Here is a 21,650-nt window from a genome sequence, read left to right on the forward strand (position 1 = left end):
CTTGCCAGCACAGTTTCCCATGATTTGAAATGAATGCGATAGTTAAGGGATTAATGCAGAAAGGCTAAGAAATTAGTTACCTGATCCCAAAAGTCTTCAAAATGATGTAGTTTTGCATGATTGATCCTTGAGCAACAACCATTCAGCAAGCAGGTGTCATGTGTTATTGCTTTTTCTCGCTTCTATACCAATTTGCTGTTTTTGGCACAGGATGATTTCCTTCTGCTCGAGGTACTCATCTGCTGATGAACACCAGGTAAACTTGAATTGCAGAGGCAGGCATGCTCTGGGTGTCAGGTTGTACTCCAATTGTGTACTGCAGTCCCCAAATGATTACCCTCTGTTATGTCTTTCACAGAATTGGTGAACATCTGCTGCTGCATAAACTTTACTCGGTGTACTGTGCCACTTACATCTAGAGTGTCCCTTTAGACCACATTTTGCTTCCATGGATCCAAACACAGAAAGGGAACTTAATCATAAGGCCTCGGTCAACACTATTAGATGTACGTGAAGGGGCTAGGTTACCACGTCTTCTGGTTTTCCCTTTCCCTGGTTGTGGTAAAGCATCGCTCTTCTAACCAGCCAAGATCAGGAGCTCAAACAAAAGCAAAAAACTGCAAATGCTGGAAATCTGAACCCAAGATCAGAAACTCTGTGAGGAACTGTAGATGTTAACCTATATTCCACTGTACTTGTTACAATGCCCAGAATGAACAAAATACATTGTCAGTATGAATTAATTTACAGTGAGAAGATTGGGTACTCTTGTTGAACAAAGGCTGAGGTGATCAATTGCGCTCCCTAACAAAGTCGAACAAGAGACATTTAAAAAAAATTATGACACGAGTTGATTTCATCTTGCTAGTAATGGTATGAAGTTAACCAATGTTATAGGTATAAAAGATATCTGCTGTAGACTGTGTGAACTGTAAAACTGCATCAGCAGTGGTAACTGCACCACAAAGCGTACTTGTTATTCTACTGACATTATGTCACAAAACAAAACCAACTGGAACAGCGAGGTGTTCCAAGTGGTTACGCTGAATCAGAAGAAAGAATGTTCACCAGGATTATGTACACTCCCAAATTGTGTCACAAACAGAACAAAATGTATTACATTGAAAAATAATTTATTACCGTACTGCAAAATTTTTGAAAAACCACAGACATAATTCTGACAAAGTATTAAAATTTAGTAGCTTACTATACAAGATTTAAATATTTTCATACAAATACAAAAATACAAACAATGGCAACAGCATTACCACCAATGAAACCCTCTTACCCATACACATGAAAGTGTGTGCATAGCTGCCCTGCTCTATAATTTTTACTTTCTGTACTTTTAGATTGCACAGATTATCTCACAAACCTTATTTAAAAACATAAGTTAACAGTTTATTACAATTGGTCCAACTTATGTTTTTTGTTGGTGCAGCCTGTACTACAAAACAGTATTACCAAATGTGCATCCAAAGACAAGTCATCTTTCCCTTTCCCCTATACAGCACTTAAAGACCAGACAAGTACAGTATAGATTAATGATGCACATTCATATTAAAATTAAAGTACAAGGAAGGAGACAGTCAAGTTGTTTTTGTGGGCACGACCTATGGGAGTAAACAGTCAGGAATATAAATGTAAAAAATATTGTACAGCTATTCCAAAAATAGACAACCCAACAGGGTTAGAAGTTTGAAGCAAATAGCTCCCATTTAAAATCTGGTTCATTTGTTCCTGTATCATGGTTTTTGCTGCAAATCAAGCAGCAGTTCTGAAACCGCAACCAGAACCAATATAATTATATTGCGAACTGAAACAAAACAATTATTCATTGCTGGTCTCTGACCAGTTTACCCTGAAACTGGCAGTCAGAATCTGCAAGGCCGTTTCTTTTCCACATTCGGCACTGGACTAACACAATGACATCACTTAATTCAATGTAATGTTATCCTTGTCCATGTGATAAGATTTTTCTATATGGAGAGTTCAGGTACACCCCTCCCAGTTCAAACACCAGAAGCCTGTATAGCTAAGGTTACGGACACTTAAAAAGAAAAACCTCATTGTCTAGGGTTGTTAGGGGAGAATAGGTTGCCTCAGTAATTTGGGCTACTTACACTCATGTGTGCCAGAACTATCAATATGAAAAAATCTTACAAGTGTGTAATCAAAACACTGCATTGAAACAAGTGCTGCCACTGTATTATTTCAGTGCTTTATAGCGTACAGAATATGGAACGGATACCATCTTCCAGATATATGCTGTGTGCTTTACACTGCCCTAATAGATTTGGACTGTTGTACACATCAATTACACTGCTGTGGGACGAGGAGGGTAAATTTCAATGGGTAATGTGGAGGATGGAAACTCGAAGTTTGCACTTCCACCTCAGGTAGATACTCTCTGCAGTAGCATCCATGAGAAAAGAGGACCGACTGGACCAAATGTGCTGAATAGCTAAGTAATAGTACGTGATTACTGCAGGTACAAATGAGCTAGGAATTCTCTTTCCAGGAGCAAGAGTATCCACGGTAATCAATTTGATTTCATTCATTGTTCAGGTCCAGGTAATATGCAGCTTAACAGTCCACATGCAGCATTAACTGCTGGGGGTAATTTAAGTGGACACTTACCAATTTTAGGTCAAGCCTTTTAAAATAATATTAACCGTAAAACAATTTTTTCAGCTTTTTTCTGCAAAGTGTCCTGCAAAAATCTTGGCAATTCTTTCGGTTTCCTCCTTAGATAGCTCCGTTGATGCTAATCTTGGTTTTTGACGATTGCTGCGTCGAGAAACCGTTCCAGTGAGACTTGCAAGTTCACCCTGAAGACAGAAATTTAGGGGTCATTTTTAAAAGGCGAGTTCAAATCCAACAAGGATGGTTTTCTTTTCTTAGCAATTCTCATAATAAATAATTACATGAAAGAAAATTATTTAAGCTAAATAACAATTGCATTTACATTTAGATCAAAGTCTACTGTGGCAACAGAGTGACCCAGCCTTTCCAATTCCACGTTTACCAGTTAAAATTTTTCCATCCATTAAAGAAAATTGAAGGCTGCAGACTATAGAAGTGAAAGCTCATGCCAGTATCTTTTAATAGACATATTCGAATAATGTACCATCTCTGCTCTGGAGGTTAGTGACTATCGCACACTATACTATCATAAGTGCTCTTGTTGACAAGGGAGAACTATGCAGTGGGTTCCCTTAAAGTCCTTCTACTTCACTTCAAAGTTGTGTGTCTTGTGCTGCTAATGACCAACTGGAGAAGTTCTTCTGCCATAATAACAACAGAAAATGCTGGAAAAACTCAGGTGGTCAGGCAACATCCATGGACAGAAATTTGAGTTGACGTTTCGGGTCGAACCCTTCTTCAAAACTGGAAAGAAAAGATAGATCGGATCTATCTTTTCTTTCCAGTTTTGAAGAAGGGTTCGACCCGAAACGTCAACTCAAATTTCTGTCCACGGATGTTGCCTGACCTGCTGAGTTTTTCCAGCATTTTCTGTTGTTATTTCAGATTGCCAACATCTGCAGTATTTTGCTATCGTACAAGTTCTTCTGCCAATTCTACTCTACTCAGTCTTCAGTGCATTGGAAGGCTACAATCACTCTTCATCAGCAGCAATATTGGCTGGCTATCCTCCCGGCCGCTCAAAGTAGTTTCTGGGATGTGGCTATTGCCGTGTGCCAATAGTTCCAAAGGAGCAACATGTAAGTGCAGAGACCAATGCTCTGAATTCTGTCGAGAGTAACTGCCTTCAGGGTCAGGATGCTATTTCACACAAACACTCAGAGCGGACGAGGGGATTGCTCAAGCAACATTCCTTCTACAAGGGAACGGTAGCATAGTGGGCAGGTAATCCAGAGGCCTGGACTAATGATCCAGAGACTCGAGTTCAAATCCCACCACGGCAGCTGGGGAATTTAAATTCAGTTAATTAAATAAATTTGGAATAAAAAGCTAGTATCAGTAATGGTAACCGTGAAGCTATCGGATTGTCATAAAAACCCATCTGGTTCACTAATGTCTTTTAGGGGAGGAAATCTGCTGTCCTTACCTGGTCTGGCCTATATGTGACTCCAGACCCACAGCAATGTGGTTGACTCGTAACTGCCCTCTGAAATGGCCTAGCAAGTCACTCAGTTGTTAACAAACCGCTACGAAACAATAATAAGAATGAAACCGGACGGACCACCCGGCATCGACCTCGGCACCGGCTACGGACACGGCAACGGCACACCCAGCCCAGTCGACCTTGCAAAATCCTCCTCACCAATATCTGGGGACTTGTGCCAAAATTGGCAGAGCTGTCGCACAGACTAGTCAAGCAACAGCCTGACATAGTCATACTCACAGAATCATACCTTTCAGCCAAACTCCTCCATCACCATCCCTGGGTATGTCCTGTTCCACCAGCAGAGGTGGCAGCACAGTGGTATACAGTCGGGAAGGAGTGGCCCTGGGAGTCCTCAACATTGACTCCAGACCCCATGAAGTCTCATGGCTTCAGGCCAAGCATGGGCAAGGAAACCTCCTGCTGATTACCACCTACCGCCCTCCCTCAGCTGATGAATCAGTACTCCTCCATATTGAACACCACTTGGAAGAAGCACGGAGAGTAGCAAGGGCACAGAATGTACTCTGGGTGGGGGACTTCAATGTCCATCACCAAGAGTGGCTCGGTAGCACCACTGCTGGCCGAGTCCTGAAGGACATAACTGCCAGTCTGGGCCTGCGACAGGTGGTGAGAGAACCAACACGAGGGAAAAAACTACCTGACCTCGTCCTCATCAATCTACCTGTCGCAGATGCATCTGTCCATGATAGTAGCAAGAGCACAGAATGTACTCTGAGAGAAGAAGATTTAGTAGATTGGTTAAGGTGTATTTTCGGTGGCCAAGGAGAAATTCCAGAAAGATTAAGATTAACAACAATTTCAGAGGATGGGACCTAGGCAGCTGAAGGCACGGCCTGCAATGGTGGAGAAAAGTGAGGGGCAATGCACAAGAGGCCAGACCCAGAGGAGTAGAGAATTTATGGGGTTGACAGGCTGAAGGAGCTTACAGAGATAAGGGTAGAAGCCAGAGAGATTTAAACACAAGGATGAGAATTTTTAAATTTGAGACATTACAGAACTGGGAGCCATTGTAGGCGAGTGAGGATAGAGGCGATGATCAAATCAAAATCAAATCAACTTTTATCGTCATTGTTAGTGCACAAGTGCAGTACAACGAAATGTAGGCTTGCAGCTCCCGAGAGTGCACATTTAGATTAAGACATTTAAACATTCAACATACATTTGGCTTGTAGTATATTAACATAAACATAACCATAATAAAGTGCATTGGCAGATGTGCAGGCTTTAGAGTTTATTTGTGGAGTTCAGTAGGATGATTGGTGCCGGCAGCAAAGATTTGGATGATCTGAAGTTTACGGAGGGTGGAGGATGCAAGGCATGGTGATTCGAGGGCCAAGGACGAGACAGTTGGGAGTTTGAGTGCAGTTGTTAAGTGACTTGGAGGAGATTTTTATTCCAAGGGCAAATGCAGAAGGAAGTGGGGTGGAAAGAGAGTTACAAGGATGTGGACGGAGTTGGCCTTGTCTGTGAGCAAGGCGCTCATGGTAGATGGTTAGGTCGAGGGGGTAGCTGTGAATATGGACACGAGAGATTAAGAGGGAGTGGATTAAGGAGGGCGGTGAATTTGAGTGAATGGGCATGGTGAGCTGAGATGCAAGTTGAAATCACCAAGGGTGTGGAGTTGTCTGGGAGGGGCTGAAACAGCAAAAAATACAGGATGGGGAGAAATTGGGATAGAGCTTGGTGAAGGGGAAGACAGTAGATGAGGGTTTAAAGGAGCTGAGAGGGTTGGAACAGGAAGATGTACCAGAGGAGTAGGGGCAAGAGGCTAAGGCGTTGCTTGGTGAGATGAACTTTGCTGCACGGTGGAAAGTATAAACAGGTGGGGAGACTTTGTTAAATGGCAAGGTGTTGCCACCTGTGATCCAAGTTTCAGTCAAAGCCAGGATATTAATGCAATCATCCACAATAAGGTCACGAACGGCAAGGACCTGGTTTGCGAGAGAGTGGAAATTTCGGCCAAAAATGTGGAGTGGGGCAGTACTCGTTGTTCTGCTGACAGTGCCTAGGGGGCAGTATTGGGTAGGGCGAGTGGGACAGGAAGGTTAATGCCCAATGGGTGCCACGGGGTGGGAGGGATGATTGGCAACACAGGAGGATGAGGCACTAAATATGACTACTTATTAGGAGGCAGTGACAGGTGCCATGATGCACCCATTGGAGCACGCTGAGAGAGGCATAGAGGGTAGCTGTGGGCTTGTTCAAGGTGATTCAAGCCTGGGACGGTGGCAGGCGAGAGGGAAGACAGTGGTGTCATAATGAGTTTGGGTTGGGGGGGGGGGGGGGGGGGCGGTGCAAAAGGCTTGATAAATGAATGATGGCATGGCTGGGCGACAGGAAGAAGGGGCTGGGAGGAGAGAGGAGAGAATCGCCCAAGAGGGGCCAAAGGAAGAGAGAGATGATATTAATGGGCTTGGACCCAGAGTGCCAGCCAAAATGTGCATGCGAATGGAAACTAAGGAAATGGGTTACAAAATCATGGCAGAGATTAGCCAAGATGTGTAGTAGTGAAAACAGAGGACAGGAAGGAGACAACAACATGAAGCAGTTGATAACAGCATTTTCACAATTCACTTCCCCAAGATTAGTTAGGCTGATGAGCTGGATGCCATATAAATTCTATATGGTCACTTGAGACTAGAACACTCAGTCATCACCCTCTGGAACAAATTGCTGAGTATGAGGTTGTTACAATCCTTTAAATGGGAACTTGACAAGTTCCTGAGAAAAGGAGGACCTTTGCAGTTAAAGTTGCTAGTTAGTTTAGATTGTAATGAGTCATGGGAAAATGTGGTCGCTTGGAGCTTGCTTGATTGTCTTGGGGAGTTGGCGAGGAATTTCCAAATTTTTTTTCTGAATTGGCCACAAATTTTTCTTTTTTTTTGTTGCCTGTTTTAAGTGATAGTATTTTCAGGGGGTGAGTAAATGGTGTACGAGGTTTCACCGTTGAGTAAACGGAGTGGATTAAGAGCTTTGTAGTCCAGATTTACCCATGGCTGAAGCATTTGCAACCGTCTTTAGTCAGAAGTGCCGATTGGATGATCGTTCTCGGCTTCCTCCGGTGGTCTCAACCATCACAGATGCTAATCTTCAGCCATTTCTATATACTCCACATGACATCAAGAAACGGCCGAGTGCATTGAACACAACAAGGGCTCTGGGCTCCGACAACATCCTGGCTGTAGTGCTGAAAACCTGTGTTCCAGAACTAGTTGCACCTCAAACCAAGCTATTCCAGTACAGCTACAACACAGGCATCTACCCAACAATGTGGAAAATTGTTCAGTTATGCCCTGCTCATAAAAACCAGGACAAATTCAACCCGGGCAATTACCGCATTATCAGCCTACTCTCAATCATCAGCAAACTGATGAAAGGAGTCACCAACAATGCTATCAAGCGGCACTGACTCACCAATAACCTGCTCACATAAAAACATAAGAAATAGGAACAGGAGTAGGCCATTCAGCCCTTCGAGCCTGCTCCGCCATTCAATGAGATCATGGCTGATCTTCTGCCTCAACTCCCATTCACTGGCCCTATTGCCATATCCCCATATGCCTTTACTAGTCAGAAATCTATTGACTTCTGTTTTGAATATACCCAATGACTGAGCCTCCACAGCCCTCTGGGGTAGAGAATTCCAAAGATTCACCACCCTCTGTGTGAAGAAATTTCTTCTCATCTCAGTCCTGAATGGCCTACCCTTTATCCTGAGGCTGTGGCCCCTGGTTCTAGACTCCCCAGCCAAGGGAAACATTCGCCCAGTATCCACCCCATCAAGCCCTGTAATAATTTTGTATGCTTCAATGAGATCCCCTCTCATTCTTCTGAATTCAAGAGAATACAGGCCTAGTTTGCTCGATCCCTTTATACGACAGTCCCGCCATCCCAGGAATCAATCTCGTGAACCTTCGTTGCACTCCCTCTATGGCAAGTATATGCTTCCTTAGGTAAGGAGACCAAAATTGTACACAGTACTCCAGGTGTGGTCTCACCAAGGTCCTATATAATTGGAGTAAGACTTCTTTACTCCTGTACTCAAATCCTCTTGTAATGAAGGCCAGCATACCATTTGCTTTCCTAATAGTTTGCTGCACCTGCACATTCACTTTCAGTGACTCATGTACAAGGACACCCAGGTCCTCTTGAGCATCTGCATTCCCCAATCTTTCACCATTTAGGAAATACTCTGCCTTTCTGTTTTTTCTACCAAAGTGGATAACTTCACATTTATCCACATTATATTCCATCTGCCATGTTCTCGCTCACTCACTGAGCCTGTCGAGATCCCCTTGAAGCCTCTTCACATCCTCTTCGCAACTGACACCTAGCTTTGTATCATCAGCAAATTTGGAAATGTTGGCCTAGAAATTCAGTGGGCTGCGCCACCCGTTAGCGCCTTAAGAGGGCGCTAAGTGGGTCTGAAGCCACTGGCCACGCCTCCCACTACATTCAGCAGGACGCTAATGGCGGCGCTAGCCATTAGCGCTGCGCTGCTACCGATGACGTCATCGGTGTGCGCAGCGCCCCGCTAACGCCCTGATCAGGATATTTAGATGCGCCCCCTGCTTTAACGCCGGACGCTATGTGCGACCGGTTCCGGGGGGCCTACCTGCGGCGGTAGAGGCGCTAATTAAAGGAGGTGCGGGGCGGCCATTTTTGTTGCTGGCCGCCTGCCAGCACCTCTTCGCGCTGCCGTCCCCGGCCTCCTGAGGCCCCCCCCCCCACCCCCCGCGGAGTGCCGACTGCATTCCAAGAGCCCGGCACTTCTCCTCGGTGCCAGGCTCTTTTACCAGCACTCGCGATCCTTGATCGTGCTGCACAAGGCCCCTCCCCTTTAAGAAGGGGAGGAAGGCCTGCAGTACCGTTGCGGTACGTTGCGCAGCGATATTCAGTTGCAGCGACCCAAGAGGGATGCGGGGCGCCTCCAGTAGCGCCGCGCTTCCCTCTGGGGCGCGCCAACTGAATTTCCGGCGGGCGGTCGCGACTGCTTCCGGGGCGCTACTTTTAGCGCCCTGGCGAGGCTGGCGCCCCAAACGGGGCTATAGTGAATTTCTAGGCCGTTACATTTAGTCCCTTCATCCAAACCATTGATATAGATTGTGAATAGCTAGGGCCCAAGCACCGATCTTTGCGGTACCGCACTAGTCACAGCCTGCCATCCTGAAAAAGACCCGTTTATCCCTACTCTTTGTTTTCTGTCTGTTAACCAATTCATGCTAGTATATTACCCCCAATTCCATGTGCCCTAATTTTGTTCACCAACCTCTTGTGTGGGATCATATCGAAGGCCTTCTGGAAATCCAGATACACATCTCCCGGTTCCCCTTTGTCTACTCCACTAGTTACATCCTTAAAGAACTCCAATAGGTTTGTCAAACAGGATTTCCCTTTCATAAATCCGTGTTGACTCTGCCCAATCTTACTATTAGTTTCTAAGTGCCCAGTTATTGCATCCTTAATAATAGATTCCAGCATTTTCCCAACTACTGATGTGAGGCTAACAGGTCTGTAGTTCCCCGTTTTTCTCTCCCATCTTTCTTAAATAGCGGGGTTACATTTGCTATCCTCCAATCTGCAGGAACCGTTCCAGAATCTATGAATTTTGGAAGGTGACAACCAATGGCCACCTCTTTCAAAACCCGAGGATGTAGGTCATCCGGTCCTTGGGATTTGTCGACTTTTAGTCCCATTAATTTTGCTAGTACTGTTTTTTTACTAATAATAATTTCTTTAAGTTTCTCATTCTTGCCACACCCTTGGTTTTCTTGTACTTCTGGGAGGTATTTTGTCTCTTCCTCCGTGAAGACAGAAACAAAGTATTTATTTAATTTCTCTGCTATTTCCTCATTCTCCATTATAAATTCTCCTGTCTCGGACTGTAAAGGACCTACATTTACCTTTGCCAGTATTTTCCTTTTCACATACCTATAGGAGCTTTTACAATCCGTTTTTATATTTTTTTCCTAGTTTGTGCTCATACTCCATATTCCCTTTCTTTATTAATTTATTGGTCCCTCTTTGCTGATTTCTAAAAAGATCCCAATCCTCAGGCTGATCGCTTTTTCTGGAAACTATATAAGCTTTCTCCTTTGACTTAATACTAGCCGATGCTCAGTTTGGGTTCTGCCAGGACCACTCGGCTCCAGACCTCATTACATCTTGGACCAAACATGGACACAAAAGCTGAATTCCAGAGGTGAGGTCAGAGTGACTGCTCTTGACATCTAGGCAGCTTTTGACCAAGTGTGGCACCAAAGATCACTAGTAAAACTGAAGACAGTGGGGAATCAGGGGGAAAACTCTCCAATGGCTGTAGTCATACCTAGCACAAAGGAAGATGATTTTGGTTGTTGGAGGGCAATTATCTCAGCCCCAGGATATTGTTAAAAGAATTAGTCAGGGCAGCATCCTATGCCCAACTATCTTCAGCTGTTTCAAATGTCCTTCCCTCCATCATAAAGTCAGAAGTGGGGCTGTTCGCTGATGATTGCAGTGTTTTGCAGATAATGATGCAGTCCATGCCCGCATGCAGCAAAACCTGGACAACATCATGGCTTGGGCTTAGAAGTGGCAAGTAACGTTCACACTGCACAAGTGCCAAGCAATTATCATCTTCCACAAGAGAGCGCCTAACCAACTCCCCTTGACATTAAATGGCATCCCCATCACTGAGCTCCCCACCATCTTGGGGGGGTCACCATTGACCAGAAATTCAACTGACCAGCCACATAAATACCATGACTACTAGAGCAGGTCAGAGGCTGGGTATTCTGCAGCAAGTGGCTCACCTCTTGACTTCCCAAAGTCTCTCCACCACATATAAGGCACATCAGGAGTGTGATGTAATACTCCCCACTTGCCTGGGTGGGTGCAAATGCAACAACACTCAAGAAGCTAGACACCATACAGGACAAAAGTCCACTGATCCGCACTCCATCCATCAGTTCTAAACTTCCATTCCCTCCACCAATGGTGTACTGTGGCTGTAGTGTACTATCTACAAGATGCACTGCAACAAGTTGCCAAGGCTTCTTTGGCAGCACTTCCCAAACCCGCAACCTCCTCCACCTAGAAGGTAAAGGGCACCAGGTGCATGGGAACACCATCACCTCCAACTTCCTCTCCAAGTCACAACACCATCCTGACTTGAATTAAAACAATTAAGAATGGTACATGCAAATATAACACGTAGTTGTAACAGGGTAAAACTTTGGGATAAAACAATACCTGTCTTGTTTATTTCGAAGTGAATGCTGATAAAATAACATTTATAACGCAAATTCATGAAGCAATGTGATCTTAACCCAGATCTTTACTGCATTTTCTTTAGTTTTAATTAAATATCTTAACAAAATATTCAAATTAGAGTGTTAATAATGAAGTGCGGTCAAAATAAAATTCAATGCTGGAAACATAACAGAAAACATTTTTGAACTGAAAAATCTCAACTCATGTTTGACTTGATACAGCTGAAGATGGTTTACCTATTTCTGTGGATCACTAAAGGATTTAAAAAATACAGCAAGGTTTGTTTTAAATAAACTCATTGTGGTTTAAGAACACTAGTTATGGCATTTACGATGACTTTTTAAATACTTATTGAAGTACTAACTTCGGAGAACAGAAACCAGCATCGTCAGCATACTGGATTTCTTTCCCTCCCCCGTATGTCCTGGCTACCTTCCGGGCCAGCTGATCGTTGCAAAAAGTTTTGGCTCCAACCACCAGAACAGCTGATGACATCTCAGCCCTTCAAAACAAACCGATCTGCCTGGAACTGGTTTTAACTACCAATGCATGACCTTTATGCCTGTAAAGTGAAACCCGATAATGGGATGTTCTCCGCTGTCAAATTATGTGCAAGCTAAGAATATTCTGCAACAATTTATTTCAGCTGCTTATGGAATGAGGAACAACAAATTCACAAAAGAAAATCCAATTTCTCTTCTAAAAATGGAACAACTGCATTGGATTGGACAAGAAAGCTTTTTCTGATATTGGATGAATATTGCTTCTTTAAAATTATTCCACCCCACCCACCCCACAAATAAAATTCTGCTCAAGGCGCTTATTCATGCTGGGCTACTGATCCACAGCTACTAGCAGCCCTTGGTACCGTACCCAATAGCTATTCTTCAAGTATGAGCTTAGACAGCAAGTGCCAGAAGACTATTCAACAGCAGGAGGCATCATAGTCAAACTGAATCCTGTCCTCACCCAATAGCCATCAGGAGTGGGAACCCTGTCCGATTCCCCCGTGCGCCGACCCCCCCACCCCCTGCCATATTCAGCTTGGGGCAGTGATGCCAATGTAGTGCCACAACTGTTGCCCTGGGTGAGATCAGCTACATATGAAATAATTAGTGATTTAAATTGGGAACTTTTGATTTGTACTGGTTATTACTACAAATATCGTTTTTTAAAATAAAATATTCAGAAATGTCTTCTGCACAACGCTCGATTGCCAACTGATATAAATTTTTAAACTGTGAATGTCACATTCATATTTTATTCATCAGCTTTTAGTGTGACATAGATGGAGCTACACACAGAATTTTAATCATGAGAGCATAATGTGACTCCTATAATGGATACCCATAAATTCCTAAGAACATAAGAAATAGGAGCTGGAGTAGGGCTTTTGGCCCTTCAAGGCTGCTCTGCCATTCAACAAGATCATGGCTGATCTTCTACCTCAACGCCACCTTCCCGCACTATCCCCATATCCCTTAATTCCCTTTGTTCCCAAAAATGTATCGACCTCTGTCTTGAAGATACTCAACGACTGAGCAGCCACAGCTCTCTGGGTGAAGAAATTGCTCCTTATCTCAGTCCTAAATGGCCTACCCCATATTCTGTGACTGTGACCCTGTGTTCTAGATTCCCCAGCCAGGGGAAACATTTTCCCAGCATTAACCCTGTCAAGCTTCTTAAGAATTTTATTTGTTTCAATTAGATCACCTCGCATTCTTCTAAACTCTAGGGAATATAGACCTAGTCTACTCAATCTCTCTTCATAAGGCAATCCCCTCATCCCAGGAACCAGTCCAGTGAATGCCAATTTGCTGCACTCCCTCGAAGGCAAGTATGTCTTTCCTTAGGTAAGGAGACCAGAACTGTACACAGTACTCCAGCTGTGGCCTCACCAATGCCCTGTATAAATGTAGTAAGACTTCTTTACTCTTATCCCTTTGTAACAAAAGCGAACATATCTTTTGCTTTCCTAATTGCTTGCTGTACCTGCATGTTAACTTTCTGTGATTCATGTACAAGGACACCCAGGTCCTTCCGAGTGCAAACATTTCCCAGTCTCTCACCATTCAAAATATAATCTGTTCTTTTGTTTTTCCTACCAAAGTCGATAACTTCACACTTCCCCACATTATATTCCATTTGTCATGTTCATGCCCAGTCAGCTTACTTTCCCACCTAACTTTGTATCGTCAGCAACTTGGATACATTACACTCAGTCCCTTCATCTAAGTCATTAATATAGATTGTAAATAGCTGAGGCCCAAGCACTGATCCTTGCGGTACCCCGCTAATTACAGCCTGCCAACCTGAAAAAGTCCTGTTTATTCCTACTCTCTCTTTTCTGTCCATTAACCAATCCTCAATCCATGCTAATACATTACCCCCAATACCATGAGTCCTAATTTTGTGTAATAACCTCTTGTGTGGCACCTTATTGAATGCTTTTTGAAAATCCAAATACACTACATCCACTGGTTCCCTCTTATCCATCCTACTACTGTAGTTACATCTTCACAAAACTCGAATAGATTTGTCAAACAGAATTTCCCTTTCATAAAACCATGTTGACTGCCTAATCATATTATGATTTTCTAAGTGCCCTGTTACCACATCCCTAATAATAGATTCTAGCATTTTGCTTACTACTGATGTTAGGCTATCTGGCCTATAGTTTCACGTTTTTTCTCTTCCTCCTTTCTTAAATAGCGGGTTTTTGTTTGCTACCTTCCAATCCTTGGGGACTGTTCTAGAATCTAGGGAATTCTGGAAGATTAATACCAGTGCATCCACTATCTCTGCAGCTACCTCTTTTAAAACCCTAGGATGCAGGTCGTCAGGTCCAGGGGATTTGTCGCCACTTAGTCCCATGAATTTCTCCAGTACTATGTCTTTACTTATCTATCTATATATATCTATATATATCTATCTATCTATCTATAAAGGAATCGATCTGTCTGTCTGTCCTCACGTGTGCGTCTGTCCGGCTATGCGCTCGAAAGTTATACAGCGTACCTACGCGCGCGTTACCTCCAAAGAAAGCTTACGCTTCCGGGACGCTCGTAAGCGTATTTACTTTTCGGTCGGACGAAAATTGTTCGCGCCTTATGCAAAAAACCTTCAAAATTAAACTCATTATCTGCTACTTAGCATTGATTGGCTGACGTCAAGGTTCGACCAATCCTGTGCCGTCACGATTGACCAATCCTACAGTACGGTCCCCTGATGGTTGGCCAATCGGTGTGTGTGCGCGGGACTAATCGTTTTCATCTCAGGGATGTGGCAGCCATTGTTTCACTGCCATTACTTCAGCTTCCAGCTCAAACTACTTTGATCATCCAGCTTTGAAAAAGTTAGTATCTCTTTTAAAAATAACATAAGATTTACCAAAAACCTTTTATAAGTACTTTCACTTTCATCTTTCAAGGTAGTAAAAGGTAGAAATGTTGCCCGGCAGCAGATTCACAAAGGGACACAGACAGGGCCCTAAAGCCTGGGACTCGATTTAAAATGTTGCCCGGCACCAGATTCACAGAGGGACAGACAGACAGAGCCTGAAAGCCTGGTACTCGATTTAAAATGTTGCCCGGCAGCAGATTCACAGAGGGACACAGAGGCAGGGCCCCAAAGCCTCGCACTCGATTTAAACCGCCCGGCCCAAAACAGCCCTGGCAAAGCCGGGCTCCCCCCAGCTAGTACTCTATATATAACATAAAAGCAAAATACTGCGGATGCTGGAAATCTAAACTAAAACCAGAAAATACTGGAAATACTCAGGTCAGGCAGCATCGATGGAGAGAGAAACAGAGTTAACATTTCAGGTCAATGACCTTTCGTCAGAACTGGAAAAAGTTAAGAGATATAACAGATTTTAAGCAAGTGTAGGGGCAGGGAAAGGGGGAGAAAAGAATAAAAGGGAAGGTCTGTGATAGGGTGGAAGGCAGGAGAGATTAAATGACAAAAGTGATGATGGTGCAAGGCAAAAGGAGATGGTAATGGGACAAGTACAGAAACAAAAGATGGGTCTAGAAGAGGTGTAAATGGGACCAGCAGAATCAGCTCCTGCTGTCCGAAAAAATAGGGGCAGAGGTTACGATCTGAAATTGCTGAACTCGATGTTGAGTCCTGAAGGCTGTAAAGTGCCTAATCGAAAGAAGAGGTGCTGTTCCTCGAGCTTACGTTGAGCTTCGTTGGAACAGTGCAAGAGGCCGAGGACGGAGAGGTCAGAGTGGGAGTGGAGCGGGGAATTAAATTGACAGGCAACCAGAAGCTCGGGGTTATGCTTATGGACTGAACGGAGGTGTTCGCAAAGCGGTCAGCCAATCAGCGTTTGGTCTCCCCAATGCAGAGGAGACCGCATCGCAAGCAGCGAACACAGTACACTAAATTGCTCCAGGTCTCTGTTCATGCAACGCCCTCATCTGTGCTTTTGTTACCTCTAGAATGAACTATTCCAACACTCTCCTGGCTGGCCTCCCACCTTCCACCCTCCGTAAACTTGGTCATCCAAAACTCGGCTGCCCGTGTCCCAACTCGCACCAAGTCCCGTTCGCCCATCACCCACTGTGCTCACTGACCTACATTGGCTCCTGGTTAAGCAACGCCTCGATTTCAAAATTCTCATCCTTGTTTTTAAATCCCGGCATGGGCCTCGCCCCTCCCTATCTCTGTAATCACCTCCAGCCTCACAAACCCCCGAGATATCTGCGCTCCTCTAATTCTGGCCTCTTGAGCATCCCTGATTATAATCGCTCCACCATTGGCAGCCATGCCTTCAGCTGCCTGAGCCCTATGCTCTGGAATTCCCTCCCTAAGCCTTGCCACCTCTCTTTCCTCCTTTAAGACACTCCTTAAAACTTACCTCTTTGACCCATCTGCCCTAATATCTCCTTACGTTAAAGGTGCTATATAAATACAAGTTGTTGTTGTTATACTGATTTCTTTAAGTTCCTCATTCTCCCTAGACCCTTGGTTCTCCATTATTTACGGAATGTTTTTCGTGTCTTCTACCGTAAAGACAGATACAAAGTATTTGTTTAATGTCTGTCATTTCGTTATTGCCCATTATAATTTCTCCTGTGTCCTGCCTCTAATGGGCCCATGTTTACTTTCACTAATCTCTTTCTTATTTACATGCCTAAAGAAATGTTTACAAACTGTTTTTATGTCTCTTGCTAATTTACTCTTGTATTCTTTTTTCTCTTTCCTTATCAATTTCTTGGTCCTCCTTTGCTGAATTCTAAAATCCTCCCAATCCTCAGGCTTTTTGGCAACATTATAAACCTCTTCCTTTGATCTAATACTATCTTTAACTTCTCTTGTTAGGCACGGTTGGACCACTTTTCCTGTGTGGACTTTGTGCCTTAAAGGAATGTATATTTGTTGTAAATTATGTATTAATTCTTTAAATGCTAGCCATTGCTTGTCTACCATCATACCTTTTAAAATAGTTTCCCAATCTACCTTAGCCAACTCGCCCCTCATACCTACATAGTTTGCTTTATTTAGATTTAAGACCCTAGTTTTGGATTTAACTAAGTCACTTTCAAACTCAATATAAAAATCTATCATATTATGGTCACTCTTCCCTAAAGGTCCCTTTACTACAAGGTTATTAGTTAACCCTTTTTCATTGCACAATACTACATCTAAAGTGTAATATAATGTGGATAAAATGGAATATAATGTGGATAAATGTGAAGTTATCCACTTTGGTAGAAAAAAAAAAGGCAGAGTATTTCCTAAATGGTGAAAGATTGAGGAATGCAGATGCGCAAAGGGACCTGGGTGTCCTTGTACATGAGTCACTGAAAGTGAATGTGCAGGTGCAGCAAGCCATTAGGAAGGAAAATGATATGCTGGCCTTCATTACAAGAGGATTTGAGTACAGGAGTAAAGAAGTCTTACTCCAATTATATAGGGCCTTGGTGAGACCACACCTGGAGTACGGTGTACAATTTTGGTCTCCTTACCTAAGGAAGGATATACTTGCCATAGAGGGAGTGCAACGAAGGTTTATGAGATTGATTCCTGGGATGGTGGGACTTTCGTATGAGAAGAGATTGAGTAAACTAGGCCTGTATTCTCTTGAATTCAGAAGAATGAGCGGGGATCTCATTGAAGCATACAAAATGATTACAGGGCTTGATAGGATGGATGCTGGGAGAATGTTTCCCTTGGCTGGGGAGTCTAGAACCAGGGGCCACAGCCTCAGGATAAAGGGTAGGCTGTTCAGGACTGAGATGAGAAGAAATTTCTTCACACAGAGGGTGGTGAATCTTTGGAATTCTCTACCCTAGAGGGCTGTCATTAGGTATATTCAAAACAGAAGTCGATAGATTTCTGACTAGTAAGGGCATCAGGGGATATGGCGATAGGGCCAGTGAATGGAGTTGAGGCAGAAGACCAGCCATGATCTCATTGAATGGCGGAGCAGGCTCAAAGGGCCGAATGGCCTACTCCTGCTCCTATTTCTTATGTTATGTAAAATAGCCTGTTCCCTGGTTGGTTCCTCAACATACTGATCTAGAAAATTATCTTGCATACATTCCATGAATTCATCCTCCACACTATTACTGCAAATTTGGTTTGCCCAGTCAAAATGTAGATTAAAGTCCCCCGTGATTACCATATTACCCTTGTTACATGCACCTCTAATTTCTTGATTTGTACTCTGCCCTACATTACAACTACTGTTTGGGGGCCTATAAACAACTCCCACCAATGTTTTCTGCCCCTTGCTGTTTCTTAGCTCCACCCAAACTGATTCTACTTCTTGATTTTCAGAGCTAAGACCCTTTCTCGCTACTGTCTTTATCCCATCCTTTATCAGGGCTACCCCCTCCTCCTTTTCCATTTTGTCTATCTCTTCTAAAAGTGAAGAATCGTGGAATATTTAGTTCCCGACCTTGGTCACTTTGCAACCACGTCTCCCTAATGGCTATTAGATCAAACCTATTAATTTCTATCTGTGCTATTAATTCATCTATTTTGTTGCGAATGCTTTGCGCATTCAGATATAGTGCCCTTAGCTTTGACTTTTTTCTATTTTTCCCTGATGTCACCTTAGTCAATGATGCTCTATTGCCGTTGTTACTCTCTGTCCCTTCCTGACCCACCATGCTTATTTTTACCCAAAACTCTACTCTGCTTTAGAGCCTTGACATTTCTCTTGCTGCTTTTAAATTTACTCTTTTCTGAATCCTCCCACCACCCCCCTTCATTAGTTTAAACCTGTCTACAGCCACATTTATTCGATTCGCCAGGACACTGGTCCCAGCCTGGTTTCAGTGGAGCCCGTCCCAACAGAACAGCTCCCTCTTTCCTCAGTAATGGCGCCAGTGCCCCATGAACTGAAATTCCATCCTCCCACACCAGTCTTTGAGCCACACATTTAAACCCCTAATCAGTTTGTCCCTATGCCAATCCAGAGATTATTACCTTTGAGCTTCTACTTTTTAATTTGGATCATAGTTCCTCAAAATCCCTCAGCAGAACCTCATTCCTAGTTATTCCTAGTTCTACCTATGTTGTTGGCTCCTACGTGGACCACGACAACTGGATCCTTCCCCCCTCACCCCACTCCAAATTTAAACAGTCAGGTTAAGACTTGTGCCTGGAGGCTACACTTCAAAATATTTTTATTCACGGAACAAAAATGGCAACTTAACATTAAATCCCTTGTCCAACACAAATCAATATTTTTGAAATACCAGTGGATCTCCTTTGATGTTGCTCACAGTAAGTCATGAGGAAGAAGTGGATGGACGGGTTAGCAAGGGAAAGTCGAGGTTTAGATGGGGAAGGAAAGGATTAGAAGTGGGAGAGCGGACTGTTTTTAGAATATTAACTGATCAAGTTTTTTTATTTAAAGAAGTGGGGTCTGGGTGATTTTGCTAATTTAAAATAAATATATAAAATAAAAAGGAAGCTGGAAAATTTAAAAACAAAAAAGGGAGGGGGGTTAAGAGCTGGGACAGCGAATTAAATACTACATAGCAACAGGTTTAAATTGGTTACATAGGAAAATTACCATTATAAATGTTTTCATACCATTTTATCACTGTAAATGTTCATATTAAAGTGTTATTAAAAATCTTGACAACTTAAAGTTGGATAGGAAGGTCATATATATGCAAGGTTTTTAAAAATAGAGGCACCTACTCGTTGGCAACAAAACTATTCTGGTCGGCTTGGTGCTATGCTAGCATCTAAAAAATAAGAGGATGGTGTGCTAGTAAAGTGCCTTGGAGCACCAATGTATAGTATCATTCAGCATAGGGATGAAGGTTTGATTCACCACATTGCTCTATTCCTGATTTCAGTAGTGCGGCTGTGTGGCTGCTACATGGCTCCTAGGAGCCAGTTAACAGCAGCATGTGCAAAAGCCTGGATGTTGTCCACAAACATGCTGTCACCAGCAGTTGTTACTGGACAGCAATATGAAATGCTAGCTCCTTGCCTCCATTTCATCCCTCTCAACCCCAGGTCGTTCAAGCCAATTGCGGCACCCCAACTGCCTAAACCTCTCTGCCTCTCTTTCCTCCTTTAAGACGCTCCTTAAAACCTACCACTTTGACCAAGCTTTTGGTCACCTGCCCCAATTTATCCTTGTGGCTCGGTGTCAACTTTTTTTGTATTCATATACTCCTGTACTACTGTCTTCATATATTACGTTAAAGGTGCTATATAAATACAAGTTGTTGTTGTAGCTCAGATCAGCTAACACACCAGAAACAATGGATCACTCCTGGGGGCTGGGGCCTTCCTTGTCTATATAGCTTAGTAACACTCTAGGAAGTGCAGTTACCCTCTAAGCGGTTGGAATAAAATTATTAGAATCAATAAATTTAAATGTTAAATACATCTATAAAAGTAATGTGTTTACCACATGCTAAATATACATTGCCTGCTCCAATGATCTCATAACAAGCGATGATTGCAACAGCAGTCCTTCAGGGCAGCCAGAACGAAGTAAACAGTGCTAATGGAACAGTGTGTGTCAGAACACGGTAATAAGAAACCAGTTATGTAAGAAAAGTGCATAATAATCTTCCTTCGTAACAGAAGGAGCCTGCCACGAAGCATAAATGGCAGGTTATTTTGAGCACTTCATTTAGTTTACAGTTGGCACAAACATGTTTTCTAATCCCCAGTGCAAAGTACCAATAGCTCACCAACCACTTGAGGATGGACGCAATGTTCACGTGTATGCTCCTGCAAGAGGCATTCCCCAGAAGGTACATTTTAAAATAAACGTGCTGGAGAAGGGCATTTTGATTTTTTCCACCCAGAAAATTTGCAGAAAATTGGGGGGCGTAATGGCACGACTATTTACATACGAACAATGATGGATGGGAAAGGACCCACTGGTCCGTCTAGCCTGTCCCAACAACTGCAATGCCTTGTGCATCACAAAATATACACTCCCCACTTCATCTGAAAGTCATGTAATCTCCTGGGAGAGGCGAAAAACCAGATAAAAACCCAGGCCATTTGTTGGGGGGGGGGGGGGAAATCTGGAAAATTCCTCTCTGACCCCCTTGGGCAATCAAAACTAGTCCAGGAGAGACCACTCTGGCCTTGATTTGATAAAACAAGTCTCTTGTATGATGTTTAATCTTCTTAAAAGTACAATATTGAGTTGATTTACAAAACAAATGGTATAACTACAAAATGAATTAAATGGAGAACCGGTAGACATGTAGCAAGGAGGCAAGTTTGTAAAAGTATGTTGGCAGCACTTCAATTAAATTCAGAACCCAAACTGCAGCTTGTAAATATAGAACCCCCCTCCATAAAGACAAAACATCTTGGGGTATGGGGAGAGAGTGGGAATATGGTATTGAGATAGGGGATCAGCTATGATCATATCGAATGGCGGAACAGACTCGAAGGGCCGAATGGCCTACTCCTGCTCCTATTTTTCTATGTTTCTATATGGGTGGATGATTAAATTGGATCATGAAAAATAAGAAAGCACTCATGTGGGGTACAGTACCTGACTGGCATGAAGTGCTGAGTGAAGTTCGAGAAGAATCATTGCACAGACAGTCATTTATGTAGATTAAAAGCACTTTCCCTCCCCATTGTTCTGTCCACTTTTAAATTTCTAGATGACCGCTTGCGTTTTTTTCTTCACAATACCTCCCAACTTAGTATCTTCTGATATGAACATACAGAAAGAATTTATGAAAAGGGTGACCAAAGGCCATCAGGCTTACCCTATCCAGCTAATGGT

At 43.3% G+C, this 21,650-nt stretch overlaps 1 protein-coding gene across 1 annotated transcript in view; it reads right to left on the bottom strand.

Annotated features, from left to right (window-relative positions):
- Window positions 1–1,116: 1,116 nt before the first annotated feature.
- c2cd3 (C2 domain containing 3 centriole elongation regulator) overlaps window positions 1,117–21,650 on the bottom strand; it is a 154,804-nt gene continuing 134,270 nt past the window's right edge. The window contains exon 33 of the mRNA XM_085999470.1: window positions 1,117–2,831. Coding sequence (XP_085855596.1) covers window positions 2,691–2,831 — 141 coding nt within the window. The 3' untranslated portion in view covers window positions 1,117–2,690. The remainder of the gene's footprint in view (window positions 2,832–21,650) is intronic.

Source organism: Somniosus microcephalus, chromosome 10 (assembly GCF_052327205.1).
Source record: "Somniosus microcephalus isolate GS21.2 chromosome 10, FLI_Smic_1.0, whole genome shotgun sequence".
In the NCBI taxonomy this organism is placed as follows: domain Eukaryota; kingdom Metazoa; phylum Chordata; class Chondrichthyes; order Squaliformes; family Somniosidae; genus Somniosus; species Somniosus microcephalus.